Source organism: Podarcis gaigeae (genome assembly GCF_964106915.1).
Source record: "Podarcis gaigeae genome assembly, chromosome: 13".
Lineage (NCBI taxonomy): Eukaryota > Metazoa > Chordata > Lepidosauria > Squamata > Lacertidae > Podarcis > Podarcis gaigeae.
The window spans coordinates 43,557,894-43,571,301 of NC_139689.1; the positions used below are offsets into that span (position 1 = coordinate 43,557,894).

A 13,408-nucleotide genomic window follows, 5' to 3' on the forward strand; every position below is an offset into this window, starting at 1 on the left:
GTTGCATTAGCAGCTCCCCGGGTGCAAGCCTGGGCAGTGTGTCCTGGGCTGGCCAGATGACCCCCTTCTCATTCTCAATGATGTGGTCCAAAGGAAAGCAGAGCAATACGTTTGGCACCAGCTTGGTTGCTGGAGTTGCTGGCAGGGAGCATACAAGGCACCATCCAACTGTCTTAGGGCTTCCACTCTGGATTTGTGTAGGGTTTACTTCTTAGCCTTTTCTTCTCCTGAAGATATTCCTCCAGGCAGCAGCGCTTTAGGATCAGAATTTTCCTTCTCCTAGATAAGTTGAAGAGCCCCATCTGCCCCTTGCTTCCCTCTACAGCACATGCAGAAACTGCCTTAGTTTAGGAGGCAGCAGATAAGAAACTAGCTTTCGAAATAAAAACTGATAGAGAAAGCATCTAACACACCTAGCAAGCAGGCCTCTCTCACATTGCCTCCAGGAGCCTTAGGCACGTTTCTAGCTCAAAGAGCCCTTTTCCTTTCCCCCAGCCCATAGCAGAGGCCACTCAATTTACTGACCCACTCCAGGAGAAAGCAAGAAACATGTGCAAGTGGCTGCAACCATTCTCATGGATCAAAAACCCAACAGATCCCAGCAGGGCCTTGTCCTGAAGAAGCACTTCCAAGATCATTGCAGCCTGTAAGACTCCCACCGGGGGTGATGACAGCTGTGGTTTGAAGCTTGCCACAGTGCAGCACAGCTTCTGCCGGGACATTTGTTTTGGGGAGAGTGGTGGCGGCAGCAACAGCTCCAAGCCCTGCTGCCAGCTTTGGGGTGCAAACCGGATTCAGGCCGCGTGGGCCCCATATCAACCCTCCCCAGTCCAGATCGACCCCGACTCATGCTCTCTGACTCCCCCCCCCCCCCCAGGCAACATGAACTTCCTGACTGTCAAGTAGACTGGTGGGTTTGGTCCCTACACGGAGCAAAAAGACTCCTGCATTGCAGGGGGTTGGGCTAGATGACCCTGGGGGGCCCCTTCCAACTTTACAATTCCACGATCCTCCTCAGGGAGGCGGGAAGCAGGGCTGAAGAAGCCCAACGGGGCAGATGCCTCCGCCTTGCTGCGCTCTCCTTCCACCCGGGCAAAAAAACAAGGTTATGAAACCAGATCAGAGGCGGGGGGGGGGGGGAGGTTGGTTTGGAGAGGCTCCCCTCTCCCCGCCCCGGAGACCCATTCAGGGAGGAGGGGGGGCAAGAGGCAGAGGTGACCCCCCCGGCTACCCCCCCCACCCAACACCCACCTCAGACACTTCCTCCTCCTCCTCTTCCTCGTCGTCGTCCTCGTCGTCTTCCTCTTCCTCCTCCTCATCTTCCTCCTCCTCCTCCTCCTCCTCCTCGTCGTCGTCGTCCTCTTCCTCGCTGCTCTCGCTGCTGCTGCTGTGGCCGCCGACGCCGCTTTCCCCGCCCGGCGGTTGCGGCTGCTGCTGAGGCGGCGGCTGCTGCCTCCGACGACGCCGGGTCCAGCTCCGCTTGGCCGGCGGCGGCTGAGGCGGCTGCTGCCCGTGAGGCGGCGGCGGCGGAGGCGCCTCGCCGCTGAGGAGAAGCAGGTCGCACACCCTCGCCAGCCCTTCGGGGTCCCCCTCGCACCCGCCGCCCTTCACCTCCGCCTGGGCGGCAGCCGCCAGAGGAGGCGGCGGAGGCTCCATGGTCGCCCGCGCCGTCTCGCAGCCGGTCACCTTCTGGAGCCGTCGCGGTGGAAGTGGCGGAGGTGGGAGCGGGGAGGGAGGCGGAGGAGCAGCTCTCGCGAGACCCGCAGGCCAGCGCCACGGCCCGACCCGGCTCGCTCCGGCGCCGCCCGCCCTCAGGCTTGCCGTCAGGACTGGGCCCGCCCCCGACGCGTCGCTTCCGCGCAAGCGCAGAGGCCCTCGGCCGCGGCCGGAACGAGCTCTGAACACCACAGGGAATGGGGGGGGGGGTTGTTGTGCTTTAGGTCACCTTCTGCGCTTGCGCCGAGGTTTGGGTTTCCGGGTGGCGGTTCGTGCGTCATCGCCCTGCGCCCTTTCCGCGCGGGTTGGTGTCTGCGTGCGAGAAGCGCAGCGCTGGGGAAGCTCTGAGTTGTCAGTCTGGGGTTGCCGCCTGTCTTGTATAATACAGGGTGGTCCTGTTTTTCCATGTAAAATATTTCGTCCTGTATTGATACAGTTTTGTCCTGTGTTTCAGGTCTTCTCTCTCTCTCCCTTTCTGCCTATATATATATATATATATATATTTGTGTGTGTGTATATATATATGTGTGTGTGTGTGTATATATATATGTATGTCTATATATATATGTATATATGTGTGTGTGTGTGTATGTATATATACACACATATAAATATGTATATATATGTGTGTGTGTGTGTATATATATATACACACATATATAAATATGTATATATGTGTGTGTTTATATATGTATATATATATGTGTGTGTGTGTGTATATATACACGTGTGTGTGTGTGTGTGTGTGTGTGTGTATGTATAAGTTTTTCCAGTAGCGTCTTAGCAACAATTTATATACGAAGTCTATATATATATATATATATGCAGGTTTTGGTGTCCTCGGGTGTCTTCCCGTGTAAAAGTTGGGGTGTCTAGGCGACGTTTCGACGAGGTCTCACTCGTCATCTTCAGGCTGGTGCTTTCGGCTTCTTGTTACTGGAACAGAGCGGGATCTCAATGTTTGAGTTCCTATAAATACTGTAGAGGGGGTGTGGTGTCTAGCCTCCAATGTTCTGGGCAGAGAGGAAGTTCCTAGGCTAGTGTGCCTTTTCTTCTTTTGTTCCTTAATTACTTGAGAGATACCTTGAGTGATTTCTTGAGTGATATCCTGAGTACCACTTAGGTGGGTCATTAGGTGTGGATTAGTTGCTAAAGTCTTTGTGTCTTGACCTCTTGAACTTTGTGAAGAGTTTTCCTGAGAAGATGGCTGTATTGCACTTAGTTGTGCTTTGGCTTGGCTTCGTGTATAGGGGCGAGCTGTGGTTTTGTGGCTTGTGTCAGCCAGATCTGTGTAGGGATTGCAGGGGGGTGCAGCATCCGGAGGTGCCACCATGGATTGGCTACTGGATGGTGTCAGTAATTCATCTGTGGAGAGGGTCTGGGTTTGGGTCTGGTGTGGTTGATTGGTGTTGGCGTTCTGTGTGCCTCTGGATCTGGTGTCAGTTTTTGTGGAGAGGGCTAATTTCCAGATGTCTGGCAAGCGGGATGTGTCGTCACGCTTGTTCATGTTGTGAGGGTGTTTCTCTATCTCGATGGCTTCCATGATTATTCTCTTGTGGTGATGTTCCGTGTTAAAGAGCAATTTGGAATCTGCAAAATTAATTTCGTGTCCTGTTTCTTTCATGTGTTGGAAAAGAGAGGAAGTTTTTTCTTCTTTTTTGACGGCATTCTTGTGTTCTGCGATACGTGCATTTATTCGTCTGTTTGTTTGTCCAATGTACGTGGCTGGGCAGACTTTGCAGGGTATTTCATAGATCCCTTGGTTTTCCAACTGGATTTTATCCTTGGGGTTTCTGAGGATATTGGCTATTTTTTGGTTGGTGCAAAAGACTCTCATCTCCAGAACCAAACGCCTGGCTGACAAAGACCACTTGACAACTGAGTTACAGAATCTCTCAAATGTGTTAATTGCCAATGGATACCAGCAAAACAGGATTACGAAGCTAATCCAAAAGGAAACACCCCCCAAAAACCAAGACACAGAAGAAAACAATGGCATGGCCCTCCTTCCTTATATCAAGGGCACTACAGATAAAATTAGCAAAATCCTCCATAAACACAATATCAAAACAGCCTTTTGCACCAACCAAAAAATAGCCAATATCCTCAGAAACCCCAAGGATAAAATCCAGTTGGAAAACCAAGGGATCTATGAAATACCCTGCAAAGTCTGCCCAGCCACGTACATTGGACAAACAAACAGACGAATAAATGCACGTATCGCAGAACACAAGAATGCCGTCAAAAAAGAAGAAAAAACTTCCTCTCTTTTCCAACACATGAAAGAAACAGGACACGAAATTAATTTTGCAGATTCCAAATTGCTCTTTAACACGGAACATCACCACAAGAGAATAATCATGGAAGCCATCGAGATAGAGAAACACCCTCACAACATGAACAAGCGTGACGACACATCCCGCTTGCCAGACATCTGGAAATTAGCCCTCTCCACAAAAACTGACACCAGATCCAGAGGCACACAGAACGCCAACACCAATCAACCACACCAGACCCAAACCCAGACCCTCTCCACAGATGAATTACTGACACCATCCAGTAGCCAATCCATGGTGGCACCTCCGGATGCTGCACCCCCCTGCAATCCCTACACAGATCTGGCTGACACAAGCCACAAAACCACAGCTCGCCCCTATACACGAAGCCAAGCCAAAGCACAACTAAGTGCAATACAGCCATCTTCTCAGGAAAACTCTTCACAAAGTTCAAGAGGTCAAGACACAAAGACTTTAGCAACTAATCCACACCTAATGACCCACCTAAGTGGTACTCAGGATATCACTCAAGAAATCACTCAAGGTATCTCTCAAGTAATTAAGGAACAAAAGAAGAAAAGGCACACTAGCCTAGGAACTTCCTCTCTGCCCAGAACATTGGAGGCTAGACACCACACCCCCTCTACAGTATTTATAGGAACTCAAACATTGAGATCCCGCTCTGTTCCAGTAACAAGAAGCCGAAAGCACCAGCCTGAAGATGACGAGTGAGACCTCGTCGAAACGTCGCCTAGACACCCCAACTTTTACACGGGAAGACACCCGAGGACACCAAAACCTGCATTCCTGTACCCGTGAAAATCTACGAAAGCAAATATATATATATATATATATATGCCCTGTGTCCAGGGCAGCTGTTTACCAGCTCCATCTGGTACGCAGGCTGAGTCCCTACCCGCCCGCGGACTGCCTCGCCAGAGTAGTGCATGCTCTGTTTATCTCCCGCTTGAACTACTGCAAGGCGCTCTACGTGGGGCTACCTTTGAAGGTCACCCGGAAACTACAACTAATCCAGAACGCGGCAACCAGACTGGTGACTGGGAGTGGCCGCCGAGACCACATAACACCAGTGCTGAAAGACCTACATTGGCTCCCAGTACGTTTCCGAGCACAATTCAAAGTGTTGGTGCTGACCTTTAAAGCCCTAAACGGCCTCAGTCCAGTATATCTGAAGGAGCGTTTCCACCCCCATCATTCTGCCCGGACACTGAGGTCCAGTGCAGAGGGCCTTCTGACAGTTCCCTGACTGCGAGAAGTGAGCTTACAGGGAACCAGGCAGAGGGCCTTCTGGGTAGTGGTGCCCACCCTTTGGAACACCCATCAGATGTTAAGGAAATAAAGAACTATCTGACTTTTAGAAGACATCTGAAGGCAACTATGTATCGGGAAATTTTTAATGTCTAATGTTTTTAATGTCTAACTATTTTTTATGTCCTGTAAGCCGCCCAGGGTGACTGAGGAAACCCAGCCAGATGGGTGGGGTATAAATAATAAAATTATTAGTATTAGTATTAGTATTAGTATTATTCAATCCCTGGATCCAGCATGTGCTACAATCTAGTTTTCTGTGAGGTGATAGCCTGGGTGATGAGCCATTAGGGGGGGATTAAGGAGCTTGGTATAAGATGGCAAACGGATGTGGGGCCCTCAACAGATAAAGCCAGAGTAGAAAGTGTGTCTATGATGTAAACTAGAAGTAAAGCAGCAAGCTGGAGACACAAGTCTGAGCAAGTTTGATGTGTGCTTGAATCCAATGCTGTGGCTATGGGAGAAAGAAGACTCTTTGGGGGGTTAATACAGTGGTACCTCTGGTTAAGTACTTAACTCATTCCGGAGGTCCGTTCTTAACCTGAAACTGTTCTTAACCTGATGCACCACTTTAGCTAATGAGGCTTGCCGCGCTGCCACTGCGCGATTTCTGTTCTCATCCTGAAGCAAAGTTCTTAACCCGAGGTACTATTTCTGGGTTAGCGGAGTCTGTAACCTGAAGCGTCTGTAACCTGAAGCGTATGTAACCCGAGGTACCACTGTACTGTGAACCCCTCCATCATAGGCTCAGGTTATATGTGTGTAAATAAACCATATATCCTAAAGCACATCATTTTCAAAAGGAAACACTAGCCCTGGGGTAAGCTCCTGGAACCTTTGTAATCTTCAAGGTACGTTGCCGTACGATTCTATAAAGGATCATATATAATCTTTAAATGATATATATTGACAAGTAAAAAGTTGAGGGTCAAAGGTGGTTTCTTCCAGCTGAGCTAGTTAATTACCTGTCCTTATGAGTTTAGGGACGCAGGTGGCGCTGTGGGTTAAAGCCTCAGCGCCTAGGACTTGCCGATCGAAAGGTCGGCGGTTCGAATCCCTGCGGCGGGGTGCGCTCCCGCTGCTCGGTCCCAGCGCCTGCCAACCTAGCAGTTCGAAAGCACCTCCGGGTGCAAGTAGATAAATAGGGACCGCTTACCAGCGGGAAGGTAAACGGCGTTTCCGTGTGCGGCTCTGGCTCGCCAGATGCAGCTTTGTCATGCTGGCCACGTGACCCGGAAGTGTCTCCGGACAGCGCTGGCCCCTGGCCTCTTGAGTGAGATGGGCACACAACCCCAGAGTCTGTCAAGACTGGCCCGTACGGGCAGGGGTACCTTTACCTTTACCTATGAGTTTTGGAGGAAGACAGTCTCTTTAAAAGAAGGGGAAGTTCTCAGCAAAACAGCAGGTGAGCCATCCAGTGTTTGCAATCTTCAAAGCAAATAAAATTCTTGCTGTGGCACATCCATGTAGTGGCTCAAAAAATGAATGTTGAGGACTACATCCCAGTCTTAACACACACACAAGAATATAGGAACGTACGAAGAGCCCTGCTGGATCAGGCCAAGGGCCCATCTACAGTGGCCAACCAGATGCCTGTGGGAAACTAGTAAGCAGAACATGAGCACAAGAGCATAAATATATGCCTAGCTGGGTACTTTGGGTTGTTACTTATTTATGTTTGTGTGTGTTTTTGCTTTGAAAGCACACAGCCGCTAGAGATCAGTGTTGTGATCCAGATGCTCAAAAGCAGGGAACTTAGCAGGAAAGCTCACTGGAAGTAGTATTTGGCAGTGGAATTGTTCATTAAATCTTCTTTTCATATAAAACTTGGGCTTTGTACACCCTCAGAGAGGTCTGGGCACAGTGGCTTAAGGCTTGCTGGGAACTGTAACTCTGTGAGAGGGAAAACTACAGTCCCCAGAATTCTTTGAGGGAAAGAATGGGCTTCAAATGGGCTTTAAAAGTGTACACATGAACACTCCATTCAGCTGGGTCTCTTTGTATTATTGAGAAAGCAGCCATGTTTACTGAAGTGTTTTGGATGCTCATTCCCTGAAGTGTTTTGGATGCTCATTCCCTGAAGTGTTTTGGATGCTCATTCATTTCTAGCCCACGAGATCTTTAGTTGTGCTGGCTTCCCGTAGAACATGTACGATGCTACCACTGGGCAAAGCGAGCGTGCTGTGGCAAGCCCCACCCTTACTATGCTGGATCTTTATAGAGGCTGCATGGATAGACGTACAAGCCAAGGAGCTCTGAAGCTGCCAATGCATGTTTGGGCATGGTTGGTATTCTGGCTCAGCGAGTTGTCTAAGCCGTTTTTATAATGGTTGTTGCTAAATATTTTTACTAGAAGAATAAAAATATTTTGGGTGCTAGGGACAGCATGGCCCAAAGAAATACTGAGGCACATTAATGACATATTCTTGTAAGTACGCAAGGGGAATCACAAACAAAACAATACACCGCAGAGCGAACAGGGCAGAGAAGTTAGCTTCACGCAGGTATAGTCTCTGATTGCTAGGGGAAACCTGGAGAGCAGGGTACTTAAGATGGCTGTAAGGAGGCTGGGATAGATGCGGGTGGCGCTGCAGGTTAAACCACAGAGCCTAGGACTTGCCGATCAGAAGGTCGGTGGTTCAAATCCCCGCAACGGGGTGAGCTCCCGTTGTTCGGTCCCTGCTCCTGCCAACCTAGCAGTTCAAAAGCACGTCAAAAAAGTGCAAGTAGATAAATAGGCACCGCTCCGGTGGGAAGGTAAACAGTGTTTCCGTGCACTGCTCTGGTTTGCCAGAAGCGGCTTAGTCCTGCTGGCCACATGACCCGGAAGCTGTACGCCGGCTCCCTCGGCCAATAAAGCGAGATGAGCGCCGCAACCCCAGAGTCAGCCACTAATGGACCCTTTACCTTTAAGGAGGCTGGGACTTTCAGTCTCAGCAACTGATCCATGGGGCAAGACCTACTGGACATGAGCTGCTGACCTCCTTAGGCCTGACATTCCGCCAATTCTGTACAAATCGTACTCTTCCTAATAAAGAGTTAACTCCAACTTGCACAGTGTGATTTACTGCCTGTTCTTTCCTGAAAGGAGGTAATGCCACCAGTGTTTGGAACACTGGGGCAGTTGCAGCACCTTTATCCCAGCAAAGATCAGCCTAGCCCCAGCTGCATGAGAATACCTGGATATAACTTGTCCTTTTCCCCCCACTTGTTAACCTGAAGGCAGGGCCTGTCTCTCATTTTTTTGCATTGATGTGAGCCGCTGTAGGAGACACTATTTGTCTGGAAAGGAGGATAAAATTACAGTTAATTAACTTAAATTAAACAGCCCTTGGTGTGCGGACGATACTGCTTGGAATCAAGTATGAAGCTTTGAGAAGCGTGACTCATGTGGGTAGCTGGCCTCTAGCTAATGATGAATCAAAATCCAAACATGTTGGGATAGATAATTGCAACACTTTCTTCACCCCGAATTTGCTGGCAAGCAATAATGCCCTCCCCTCTGTTTGTAGTCCTATTTGTAAAACATGGAAAGGGTAAATGGGGAGCTGGGGGCAAATTTACTGAATTGCTGAAATTTACCAGAGTGCTTAATGCTCTGTTTTGTTGGCAGTGGCAACAGAAGTGCAGACGCAACAGAATAGCAACAGAAGTTGTTTGGAAGCGCATGGGAGGGGACTGACTGCTGTAATAAAAGGAGCGCTGTTCCCCATCACCACTAAAATCGCTTCAGAATGGGGCTTTCTTCAAAATCTAAAATGGTGACTCACATAGCTGTCAACCGTCTCTTATTTGGCGGGAAACTCCCTTATCCCAGCGCCGTGTCCCGTTGCTGTCCCTTATTGATGATGTCCCTTAAATTTCCCAGGTTTCTAAGGAAGCAGCTCCTCTCCCTCCCTCCCTCCCTCCCTGCCGGCCAGGGAGGAGGGAGGCTCCAACTGTGTTGCTTGGCTGTGTTGCTCACCCAAGAAGGAGTCTAAGAACGACTGGGGGGGGGGGAGCTTGCATGCCTTGTGCCAATCAAATCGGCCGCATTGCCTGGGGACTCGCCTTTGCTCAGCGCTTCCCAGCGGAGAGGTGACGGTGGTTTTCCTTGCTGCATCCCCTTTGCTGGGTTGCTGCGCTGTGGGAACCACCGCTTGAGGCTTCGTTTGGCTACTGGCTGGGCTTTCTGCCTTTGGCTTGGAGGGGCTCAGAAGTTGAACATACCTGTGCTTGGAAAATCCCTTATTTTGGCTGCTGATCCTTTATTTTTGAGGCTCTTGGTCCCTTATTTTCAAATCTGTAAGTTGACAGCTATGGACTATCATAACAAGAAAACTTTGGGAACTCTGGTCAGCGCCCCTCTAAAATCTGCAAGGGGCCCTCCACCCTAAAAGTGAAACAAGAGAGAGAGCTTGCCCCTTCTTAGATCTTCTCCCCAAATACAGGATTTGAAAGAACAGCAAACACTGCACTTCATAAATTACGACATAGTTGTACACAGAGCCATCTTGCTTCCATTAGTGATATTGCTGAAGTTCATAGATGGAGGCCTTTGAACATGAACTTGGCTAGCACATAATGCTCTCAGGAACATTACAAAGCATGCACGGCATGTCCTGCGAGTTCTACTTTGGATTTCATAATGATATGAACCTCCCTCTCCTCCCCCAAGCTTCCTAAATACTCAGATGCCCTGGGAAAATTAAACTTCCAAGGATGCTTGGGCCTTGGGCCCTACCATTCCTGACATTCCACTACTCCAGCTGCTGGCAGATAAATGTGAAGAAAACATGCACGTGTTGGTGGGTTTTGTGGAGGCGGGTTGGGTTAGGCATTGACATGCTGTCGCAATCCTCATTATGTCATCAGGAGTGCAACAGATTTCAAAGCTGGAAATGTGAAATAGATATTCCACTTTTAATAGCTGTGTGGTTTGCTGAGTCCAATCCTGAATCAAATTGAGAATTCTCTCAGTACAGGTACCATTGGGGCTGCTCATTCTGCAAATGTCACAGCTTCATAGTCCTTAATTTAGCCAGCCTATCAAGTGCCACTTTGTTTCATTGAAAGATGTGTAGATCTGTATTTGAAATTATGAGGCATAGCTGTCAAGTGTCCCTTATTTGAAGGGGCAGTCCCTTATTCCAGCACCATGTCCCGCTGCTGTCCCTTATTGATGGATGTCCCTTAAATGATGTCCCTTAAATTTCAAAGGAAGCAGCTCCTCTCCCTCCCTCCCTGCCGGCCAGGGAGGAGGGAGGCTCCAACTCTGTTGCTTGGCTGTGTTGCTCACCCAATAAGAAGTCTAAGAACGACTGGGGGGTGGAGCTTGCATGCCTTGTGTGTGGCTAGTTAATGCAAGCTGAGGGTTTTTTTGAATGCTGGACGCCATTTTGTTGCACGTGCTGCTGCAAACTTTGCAGTGCAAAGCCAGGCCGGGGAGCCATCTTAAGTTGAGGCTGCATAGGCCTTGTGGTGCATGTGATTCAGATTCTATTCAGTTCAACCTCTGATTACAAAGTTGGTTGGACAGTGTTCTCGAAGCTACCAGCATGAGTTTGACCAGACTGCAGGAGGACAGGAAAACTGGAGTGCCTGGAACAGGTGAGGCTGCAGGTCCCTTATTTTGGCTGCTGGTCCCTTATTTTCAAGGCTGCTGGTCCCTTATTTTCAAATCTGTAAGATGACAGCTATGTTATGAGGTGTACTGTTGGATTTAATGCATGTTGTTGTTGTTGTTGTTCTCCTCAATTTCTTACCCATCCTTCACCATAAGATCCCAGGGCCCTTTCACCTGACCCATTCGATGTTGTCATCTGGAGCCCAGGCAGTGCCCAGTTTCAAATCACATTCCAGCTGTGAGCTAACTGGATAGTCTAAGTCGTCATTCTAGAACTGCACTAATTATATCAAGCCAAGCTTGATTCACTCAGGCATTGTGGCTTGTCAGGATCATGGCGGTTCCAAACCCTTAGCAACAAAATTGGTGAGTTGTGAAACCACTGCTAGGCCACCACATGTGGCTGGTAGAATGCTTTCAGCCTGGTGAGTCACATATCCTGTGCAGATGTGCACTGCTCTCTCAACAAGAACTCCCACAAGAAAAAAGACCAGCGTTGTCCAAAAATGCATCTGTGCAGGCATAACTTTTCCACAAGGTGGAGTCACAGACTGATTTATTACTAAGGTTTAGTCCTCACTGCAAGAGAAGGAACCACCTATAGGTCAGCTCTCCCTACCTGGCAGATTTTTCACTCTATTAGACGCACCGGACGATAGGACGCACTTAGTTTTTAGAGGGGGAATGCAAGGAAAAAAGTATTCTTTAAAGGGAGCCCAGCCAAGAGAGGCTGCGCGCTGCTAAGCCATAAGCCAAGACAGCCAACGGCATCGATCCCGCTCGCTGTCCTGGCTTCCTCTTTATCCCCTGCCTGGGAGAGGCTGCGTGCGGCTAAGGCTCCCCCAAGAGCTGCACTCCCTTTAAAGAGCGCGTGGAGTGTGTCTGTGGCTCTTGGGGGCTTTTCCCCGAGGAGGGAAAAGCCCCAAGTGAGCCGCACACACGCTCCACGCAGCTCTTTAAAGGGAGCGCTGAGCAGAGCCTCCCACCTGCATTCACTCCATAAGACGCACATGCATTTCCCCTTACTTTTTAGGAGGGGAAAAGTGCATCTTATAGAGCGAAAAATACGGTACAACTCCCCTCATCCCTGATCCTTGGCTGTGCTAATTGGGGCTGATGAAGACCAAAACATCTAGAGGGACCCAGTTTGCCGGAGGCTGTCCTAAATAAGCACTTGGGACTTCCAGCTGGTTTCAATGGTCCATAAGCATTCTCAATGGACCTGCAGGCAGAGTAAACTCACGATATAATTTAAGTCTTATATCTTTTGGTTGTCCCACCCACGCACCCAGCCTGGACTTATAGGCTTTAAACTTTTGTTTAGAAATTATGTTAAAATGGATGCTACTTTTATATAGTTGCTGCTTTTAGTGCCTTTTAATGCATTAGTAATCTTTATGGCATTTTATAATATTCTATTGGAAGCCAACGTAACAATGCATTTGAAGAACAGGGAATAAATAGATAAAATATTGAGAACAGGGGCATGGGAAGAGGGTGACCTGAAAGTGGGGGAATATTGACATCAGTCCCTTGTCATGGTCAGAGCGGTGGTGTTATGTACTGAGTTGAATAGGATCCAAAAGGCAGCAGTCTGATTGGTCCTAGAACAATAGGATCCAGAATGCATTAGTCTGATTGGTCCACAGGAGCCACCCAATCAAGCTGCAGGTGGAAGGGAATCCGCAACCTGATTGGCCTACAGGAGAATCCCAGAATTAGCCAATCACGTGGGGCCCATTGTGTAAATAATGAATATAAGGCAGACATTCTGGGGGAACTCCATTCCTCCTCATCACTATGAGCTGAGTAAAAAGCATGAAATCCACTCTCGACTCCGAGTATATCTTAGGTTCACTGTCTGCCTCTTCCATGTGGGAGAGATTGCATGCAGTGGAGATCCTTGGCATGAAATCCTTGGAGATCCTTTCTGCTTTGAACTAGTAGGATTTACATTCTAAAGATGCAGTGAAGTTGCTGCTAGGTCAGATGGCTTTAAAAAGAGGCAAGAGGCATGCAGACATGGTGGTGGGTTGCGGTGAGGTGGGCGGTCCTAGCAAGAGCTGTTAGATGGCATAACTGAAATAGAGCCCCCAACTTCAGGGGCAGTCTACCTCTGAATACCAGATGGGGACACCATTTTCTGGTTCACCTCAGGTGGCAGAATGTCTTGGGCCAGTCCTGCCTTGCACCAAACAAAAGGATAAGCTGCATAGCTTGGAAGAAAAACCCTTTCAAAAATTTTATTCCACTTTTTAAAGGTTCTTTGGCATTTAGTTAGCCCTTACATAGAGAGTAGTGCAAAACTTCACAGTCCAGGCAGCATCTCTCAAACAGCCTCTGTTATACAGGGCCTAAAACTTATGTGGTTGAAAAATATGTTTGATAGACTGAACCACATGAAAAATATTTTAGAGTGTCCCAGCTACAGTAATGAAATATTTTACAGACATGAGTGTCCCAGCTACAGTAATGAAACAGG

The 13,408-nt window shown here is 48.7% G+C and overlaps 1 protein-coding gene across 4 annotated transcripts in view; it reads right to left on the reverse strand.

The window, feature by feature from the left end:
• The window catches only part of LOC310829900 (ankyrin repeat domain-containing protein 17), a 105,722-nt gene extending 103,754 nt beyond the window's left edge, over positions 1–1,968 (reverse strand). For 2 of the 4 annotated variants that reach the window (XM_083708910.1, XM_083708907.1), the window contains exon 1: positions 1,252–1,968. In XM_083708910.1, the coding sequence (XP_083565036.1) occupies positions 1,252–1,656 (405 nt within the window). In that variant the 5' untranslated portion in view covers positions 1,657–1,968. The remainder of the gene's footprint in view (positions 1–1,251) is intronic. The other 2 variants (XM_083708908.1, XM_083708912.1) reach the window with 2 other exon arrangements.
• Between the last annotated feature and the right edge of the window lie 11,440 nt (positions 1,969–13,408).